This window comes from Aspergillus niger, assembly GCF_000002855.4.
Source record: "Aspergillus niger supercontig An09".
Lineage (NCBI taxonomy): Eukaryota > Fungi > Ascomycota > Eurotiomycetes > Eurotiales > Aspergillaceae > Aspergillus > Aspergillus niger.
The window spans coordinates 1,085,205-1,093,273 of record NT_166525.1 but is presented as its reverse complement, the minus strand read 5'-3'; the positions used below and the strand labels follow the sequence as shown (position 1 = coordinate 1,093,273).

The window sequence follows — 8,069 nt, the reverse complement described above, 5'->3', positions numbered from 1 at the left end:
TTGCTGCAGCTATCGCAAATCAACTTGCCACTGGTTGGAGAGTAAGTCGAGCAGTGTGAGCATCGTCATGACCATCATGCATACCCTAGTAGTATGATGTTTCACAATGTCTGCTACTGTTGATCTGATGGTTAACTGTTGAGTCTCTCTGCCTCTCCTCGAGTTATCGTTATCGTTGGCGGGGAGCAGTACTGCTGCGCTGCTTCATAAGTGGTAAATCACGGGCAGCCGTTCGGAGTCCTCCGTCCTACCTACCTACCTACTTATCTATTACTCGAGTCAATTGACATGCTGCCTACAATACACTACACTCCACTACATCACCGGAACATCCCATCCTTCTTTCCGATTTACTACCAATAATCCTGTTCTTGCAACCACTTGATTAATTATTTTGAACCCATCATCACCCACCACCGCTTACTAACCCACTAAATGCTCCAAAGTGACTAACCCCATCTAGTTAAATTAACAGCTACTAACCTTCCCGTGCAACCTACCCAAACCAGCCTAGCCAGCCATCATCATTACCACTTACTAAGCACAGCACAGCACAGCACAGTGACCCCTTCCCCTTAACCAGCTAAACCACGGAGGAAAGGCTAACTAGCTCATTAAACTCCTCTCCGTAGGTTAGTAACATTACTTACTACTTACTACGTAGGCAACTTCCGCCCGTCGCCCGCGCCCGCGCCCGCGCGCGCTGACTGACCATAGTAGTACTACGCGCAGTAACCAACCAGTAAACTTTTTTGAAACGATCAGAAATTTTTTTTTTCTTCGTTCTTTCCCTTCTTACCAATTCTATATATATATATACCCACTGTCCCCGATTTACTTTTGGGATAATATTCAATCTACTTTCAAATCATATACCCTTATACCCCCTTTCTTTTTTTCATTATTTATTCAATTGGAAATTCCGGAAACAGCATCATCATCATGTCTGCCGAGGAAGCTAACACGTCGCTGTTGGAGCGCATTCAGCGCCCCGAGGTGAGCAAGGAGACGGCGAAGAAGATTTCTTTGGTGGAGGAGCAGTTTGCTAGGGCGGAGGTGGAGCAGTGTATGTTCTTTCTTTCTTTCTATCTCTCTCTCTCTGTCTTTGTTTTTGTTGATTTATTTGGGGATGGGGGATTGGGATTGGGATTGAGATTGTTATGGTTTGTTTGTGTCTAAACTAAAGGGTATAATAGTGCGCCAGTCTACTCTCCTGCTTCGTCCCCTTTTCGAAAAGCGCAACCAGGTTATCGCCGAGCCTGATGTGCGCGACACTTTCTGGACTCGCGTCATGCTCAATGCGCCCGCCGAGGTGGAGGAATACATCACCATGACCGATGCCACGATCCTCGCTTCGACTCTTAAGAACCTGACCGTTGAGCGATTCGAGATCGATGAGAAGGGTCAGGGCGAGCCCCGCAGCTTCCGCTTGACCTTCGAGTTCCGCACCGGCGACGAGAACCCTTACTTTGAGAACGAGAAGCTTGTCAAGACCTTCTACTGGCGCAAGCAGGTCATCACTACCCCCAAGGGTCACAAGCGCACCTGGGATGGTCTGGTCTCCGAGCCCGTCCGCATCAACTGGAAGAAGGACCAGGATCCTACCAAGGGTCTGCTGGACGCTGCTTGCGACCTTGCTGAGGCGGAGAAGAAGGGCGGAGACCGTAAGAAGCTGCCTGAGTTCGCCAAGGTCATTGAGAAGAAGGATGAGATTGAGGCTGCTGAGGACCAGGAGATGGGTGATGATGAGGATGAGCTCCCTGAGGATGGCCCTGGCGGCATGAGCTTCTTCGCTTTCTTCGGCTACCGTGGCAGCGATGTCACTGCTGAGCAGTCCCAGGCCGCGACCAAGGAGGATAACGAGAGGTTTGAGAAGCTCCTCAAGGGCGAGCCTGTTGAGGGTGAGGATGAGGAGGACGAGGATGACGAGGATGACGACATTGAGGATGAGTTCGATGACATTGAGGTCTTCCCTGGTGGTGAGGAGCTCGCTATTGCGATCGCTGAGGACCTCTGGCCCAACGCCTTGAAGTACTATGGTGAGTGGTTTTCGTATATTGGATGAAGTCCGAGCTAACCTTCCTTCCAGTCACGGATCAGGCGATCGAGGAGGTCGACTTTGACGACAGTGAGCTTGATATCTCGGGAGACGAGGAAGAGGACGAGAACGACCGTCCCCGCAAGAAGACCAAGGTCTAAAGATATCACCGTGTCTAGTCTTGAATAATGCAGTTGTAACCATATGTCTTCATGTCTTAAAGAACAATGAGCAGGATGAGGAGGAGGACCAAAACGAATATGAGGACGGCAATGCAAAAGGATGACATTGTATCTAATTGATAATCAGCCAACGTTTTTCTTCCGAAAAAGGACAATGTAAAGAAGTCGCAGCGGAAGCACTTACCCTCATTTTTCCGTATAATGTATTTTAGCCTCGACATGCCATTCTGCAGCTTGCCGCCCACTCGGTCGGCCAACGTATCCACCTCATCTATCATCACCCCCTGTTCCTCCAACTCCCTCCCCATATCATCAGCCTGCTGTCGCAGGTTCCCCACAGTCCGAAACACCCCATCCAACTGCTCATCTTGCTCGTGCATCAGCTCCATCTGCCGCTGCTGCTCCATCGCAGCATAGTAATCATCTCCCTGATCCTCCGCCGACGGCGATAAGACATTATCGAAATCAGCCGGGTTTGGCAGCGCACCCGTGCCCTTCCCACCACCACTCGAAGCTGTAACCGTCCTCTGCAACTCCTCCCTCATCTTCTCGATCTCGGCACCGACATCGTTAACAAGACTTCGCCGGCGCTGAACTTCTTCTAGTTCTAGGCCGAATCGATATGGATCTTGCTCGATTGCACGCACACTCTCGACTAGATCGTCTAAGTCCGCGGTAAGATCGGTGAGGGTCGTCTCAAGCTCGGAGCGCGCTTGTTGGAGCTCCGGGTTATTGGGAGACTTGGCGAGGGAGCGGATGCGGAGATAGGAGGAGAATAGAGGACGTGTGGATTGGAGGGTTGAGAGGACGTCGCTGTTGGCATTGGATTGGTGCTACGTCAGCTAGCTGGCTTGATGGGTTGTAGAGTGGATGAATAAGGGGGAGAGAAACTTACGCTTGGACTTGGAGGAAGGGGTCTGTGTGGTCCATGATAGTTGAGTAGTTGGGTATATGCTAAAGGAAGATCATGAGATAGTTACAATGGGTAAAGAAACGCTTCCAGAGATGCTTGAGGACTGGGGAAGGACGGCGATAGTGATGTTGATTGGGTTGGGTTGAGAGGATCCGGAGCCGATTACTACGGATGCCCGGGGTTGCGGGCGGTGAAGAAGGCGGCGTCGGGCCATATCGATCTATCTTTGTTTTATCTAGAAAGGTCAAGATGGATGGAACTCTTGTCTTACTGCGTAGATGCGGATAATATAATGACATTCTTGTTCGGTTCCAAGTTCGTCCAGATAAGAAAAAATAATATGACAGAATGATCCCAGCTCATCCAATAACTGTGGTAAAAACGCCCATGGTAAAAGCCCGATGGAGACCGACGTGTCGCTGACTCCACATCTCCCTCAGGTATCGCTCTGCAGCACGATTAAACTCTCTTCCTCGGGCATCAATAAGTGCAGGCTTGACGCTCCAACTTCTGACTCGTCGCTTGCAGTCACAGTCCTGGCAGCCTAGGTCGGGCACATTTTTCCAGGCTTTCCAGTAATTGTCTAGCGGGTCTGAGAAATGGCATTTCCTAACACCGCAATCAGTAGCTTTCACATCAATATCGCAGCAGTCGTTCTGAGGACTCAAGAACAGCTTCGCCAGTGAGCGCGGCGGTTGTTTCAGGAGAAACCAGGATATGACGCTATATTCGTTCTTGGCGTCGCGGTGCCAGTCCTTGGGGCCGTGGCGGAGAAGCATGCGCTCCATCAGCTCGCGCAGCATTCGCAGAGACGCGTGAAAGTCGATCTCAGTCTGCTCATCAAGCCATCCTCGGAATTCTAGCCGCCTGCGGCCAATATCGGCCTCCACATATCCCCACTTTAGAACCGTATAAACGTGGTTGGTGTACTCTTCAAATGACATCAACTGTTTCCTGTGCTGGGGCAGTTCATCGTACTCGTCTAACATCTTGCCGAGCACGAAGAGACGTCCACTGACAACAGGAGCCAGTGGCTTCCTGCTGGGCTTCAGCCTTTCGGTGTCGCGCGCAATGTCGGCCATGTGAAAGAGAACGTGTAACCCTCTTTCCAACCGCTTGGCAAGGCGTAACTCCGCTTCAAAGTCCATCTCTGGATTCCCGTCATCGCAGAAAGGTCCCCAGACTGATGGTACAATATGTCGCGATAAATCCTTTGCGATATTGTGGCGCTGGAAGAACCTTACGAGGGAGTGCACTGTCAGTGTGCTCTGCTCTCCCGTCCACGGGTTAAGGGTAAGAATGGGGTCAAATTCAATCGCATGGAAGCGCATGAACCAGCCACAGATGTGTGGCTCCAACACCTTGATGGTCTCGTATGTAGCGCGGTTCAACCGGCAAAGCGTCAAGATGGTGTTCACCTCGCCATTGATGATGATCTGGAAGAGCACATCGGCGACGAAGCCGAAGGGAAGGGCTTCCCGCCTCGGAGATGAGGTCAACATCTGCTTGAGGAGGCGGATCAGTATAGGACGTCTTTTGCGCATTTGCGGAGGAGGAGCTTGGCTGTGTATCGTCTTGTTCCGGAAGATCATCCCGACTTACCGTTGGAGCGGCACTTCAAATGTACCCTTTTGAGTGGTACAGGATCTAGACGGCCAGGCGTGACATCGCCTTCTTTAATAACCGGGTCCGAGGGATTCGCTGTTTCTTTTTCTTGGCAGTAAGGGGAAATATTGCCGTTTGGCTGATATCAAGCGTAGACGGTGTGACGCGTTGGCAGATTATCAGTTGGGCGCTTGGCTGCAGTGGTGCATACCGGAGGGCTGAGTACGCAGGATGCAGAATGCAGCAACCGAATGACAGTAAGCTGACTGGTCACCTCCCTTATATAATACGTGGTACCATTTCTGGGGTGGACTGGGCTTCAACGATGATGACAAGTCTTGACCACGTTTCAGGGTATCAGGCTATTTAGGGACTACGGGATGGAGGGGATTGGAGGAGACCAGGAGGGAGAGATAGAAATAGAGATAGGGACAGGGAAGATGGGTTGCCAACACCAGCCCGACTTTGCTGTTTGTTTGCCTGGACACAATTTCTGGTTTCTCAAAGCGGTTCAAAGTCACACGTAGCACCATGAACAGAGACGAACTAGTGCTTTCGCTGAGTGTCGCAGGAGACACATGGAGGGGACGATGGGTGGTGAAGCATGCGATCAGCGGCTTTCCAGGACGGACTAGCCCATATAGTTTAATAGTGCCCTTTTTGGGTGGTCGCCAGGGGTTCAACCGGGAGGAGGGGGCGAGAAAGAAGGGAGTCAATTGAAGTATGACACGCTAAGGAGATGTCGCTGTCAGACTTAGGGACCAATAGATAGGGGGAAGAAGAGTTGTGATGATTGATGAGTCGAGTTTGGGTCCATATCCGCTCGTTCTCCCCCCATCTTCCATCTCCGCATCTCCCGACCCGGAGACTCCGTCACCTTAACCAACCACAGAACCACACAGTAACGATGCTTGAATCAGTGGGTCCAACCACGGCTAAACCAAATCCGCCTGTCTCTATCGATCGCCCCTCGAAAAATTTCGGGGTCGTGTATATCGATAGCAAATCACCCCACCACCACTCTTTCTCTTCTTCATTCCCCTTTCCTTGTTTGTTCTGTGACGGTCGCTTCAACACCAACCCCCCGCATTGTCCTTTCCGCCCATTGGACTCTCCCGTCAGACATCTTCAGGATCCCTGAATCCGGTTCGGATGTCATCCTGCATATCCATCCCAGTCTAGCCCGTTTTCGCTGCAATCACACCTGACGCATGATTCCGTCGCAACCCCTCCCACTCGCCGAAGAGTGGACGGATCCGGATGCCTACGTCGAGGCCCTCTTGTCTTTCGCGAATTCTTCCGCCATCTTCAGGCATCTTTGCGGCGGTGTACACATCCTCGATTTCCTGACCCGCGAACCTGACCTGTATACCTCTCTGCTGCCGGAACACTGGAGGACATTTTTCGACCAGCATGATATTCAGGACATTTTGGACCTACTTCTGCGGGATGACATCCGACCTCTTTTAGACCAAAGTCGGGAGGATGCTGCGCGTGGTGGCGAGTCAAGCGCACAGTGGCGCGGGGCGCCTCTGCCTCCTCTGGACCTATTGGAGTATATCCATCAGATCCGTCGACTGAGCCTGGGGCGGGATTTCACTCCCTCACAGCCCGGAACACCGTCGATCCCGAGGAAGATCGCCGTCGGAATGAACGTCAAGAAGTACCACGAGGTCGCGCACTTTTCGAAATACGTCGATGCCCTCTGTACCACGGTGGACGAACAACGGGGCGATCCTATCACACACATTGTCGATTTCGGTTCGGGCCAGAGCTACCTCGGACGGACGCTTGCGTGTCCCCCTTACAATAGACACATTGTTGCCATCGAGCGGAAGCATCAGTTCATCAGTGGCGCGAAGGGAATGGATATTCATGCGAAGCTGCAGGAAAAGAAACGCGTCAACATGTACAACAAGAAACTGGCAAACTGCAAGACCTGTGCAGAACCGGATGCGCCTGCAGAGACGGGTACCGATGGTCAAGAATCCGCTAATGTGAAGGGTGATGCTACAAAGGGCCTAAGCGATACGGCAGGTGGTGGTGAAGAGGATATGGCCATGATCAACGTCTTCCGTGATATTAGTCTCGCACCTGGCGAGATCGGGTTCGCTCCTTACCGCAATGTCCCGAAAACCGCCACCGAGGAGGAAGTAGATCCAGAGAAGCCTAGAGGTAAAATGGATTACATCGAGCACGAGATCAGGGACGGTTACCTCGAGCCCATCATCAAAGACGTCATTGAGGCTGCGCCTGTCGAAGGGGAGACCGAAGCTCAAGGCGAATCAAAGGATGCTAACGTCATGGTCATCTCTCTACATTCTTGTGGTAACCTTCTCCATCACGGAGTACGGTCTCTGACCCTGAATCCCTCCGTTAAAGCCATTGCTATGATCGGATGTTGCTACAATCTAGTCACTGAGAGGCTGGGTCCTGCTACCTACAAGCTTCCCATTCTCCGGTCGATGCACCCCCGTCTGACAAAGGATGCCGTTGCATACGACCCCCATGGCTTCCCGATGTCGAAACGGTTTGAGGTTTATGAACACGAAAGTGGAACGGGCATGAAGCTCAACATCACCGCCCGCTCGATGTCCTTGCAGGCCCCGTACAACTGGAGCCGGAAAGACAGCGAAGACTTCTTCACCCGCCACTTCTATCGGAGTCTGCTCCAGCGCCTGCTTGTGGATCGCAAGGTAGTTGCGAAGCCCAAGAACCCGGACAATTTGTATGAGGAATCCACCGAACCTGAAGATGCCGGAAACCCTCTGATTGTAGGCTCTCTACGGAAATCGGCTTTTGTTTCCTTTGCTGCGTATGCCAATGCTGCGGTGACGAAGCTGGGTCGCGACCCGAACTTCGGTGAGAAGATCAAGGCAGGAATGGCGGATTTGACTGAGGAAGATTTTGATCGCTACGTGAAGGATTACTGGTATGCGAAAAAGAACCTGAGCGTGGTCTGGAGCTTGATGGCTTTCAGTGCTGCTCTGGTTGAGGCCATCATTGTCGTTGACAGATGGCAATTCCTGCGTGAACATGACTCAGTGAAGGAGTGCTGGGTTGAGCCGGTGTTTGAGTACAAGGAGAGTCCGAGAAACTTGGCTGTTATTGGAATCAAGAAGTGAGCCGAGGAACGCGTATGGTTCTGGAATATGGCCAATTGATTGCCTACACTTCCAGAACCCCCTAACTCTCCCTGGCTATAAAGTAGCCGTGGCTGTCTAGGCTGCGGGTCTTCTGGTCGCTTGTTGAACTTGTCCGAGCGATAATCGCCGACCCGATACGGGTCCTACTAGGAGATGCCCGGAGGAGACGAAAAGAGAGGATAGAC

The 8,069-nt window shown here is 51.9% G+C and overlaps 4 protein-coding genes across 4 annotated transcripts; 2 read left to right on the top strand and 2 right to left on the bottom strand.

Annotated features, from left to right (window-relative positions):
* Window positions 1–942: 942 nt before the first annotated feature.
* An09g04900 (uncharacterized protein) lies at window positions 943–2,199 on the top strand (the record flags this gene model as incomplete). The annotated part of the gene is made up of 3 exons (XM_001393766.3): window positions 943–1,066; window positions 1,197–2,039; window positions 2,090–2,199. 3 exons carry the CDS (start codon window positions 943–945, stop codon window positions 2,197–2,199), a joined length of 1,077 nt encoding a protein of 358 aa, XP_001393803.1.
* A 56-nt stretch (window positions 2,200–2,255) lies between these two features.
* Window positions 2,256–3,150, bottom strand: An09g04890 (uncharacterized protein; the record flags this gene model as incomplete). Its single annotated transcript, XM_059749807.1, has 3 exons — window positions 2,256–2,332; window positions 2,405–3,053; window positions 3,124–3,150. 3 exons carry the CDS (start codon window positions 3,148–3,150, stop codon window positions 2,256–2,258), a joined length of 753 nt encoding a protein of 250 aa, XP_059601424.1.
* Window positions 3,151–3,492: 342 nt separating this feature from the next.
* On the bottom strand, window positions 3,493–4,725 carry An09g04880 (hypothetical protein; the record flags this gene model as incomplete). The annotated part of the gene is made up of 1 exon (XM_001393764.3): window positions 3,493–4,725. The coding sequence occupies one exon, from the start codon at window positions 4,723–4,725 to the stop codon at window positions 3,493–3,495; it is 1,233 nt and encodes a 410-aa protein (XP_001393801.3).
* Window positions 4,726–5,949: 1,224 nt separating this feature from the next.
* An09g04870 (uncharacterized protein) lies at window positions 5,950–7,863 on the top strand (the record flags this gene model as incomplete). Its single annotated transcript, XM_001393763.1, has 1 exon — window positions 5,950–7,863. The coding sequence occupies one exon, from the start codon at window positions 5,950–5,952 to the stop codon at window positions 7,861–7,863; it is 1,914 nt and encodes a 637-aa protein (XP_001393800.1).
* Window positions 7,864–8,069: the final 206 nt, after the last annotated feature.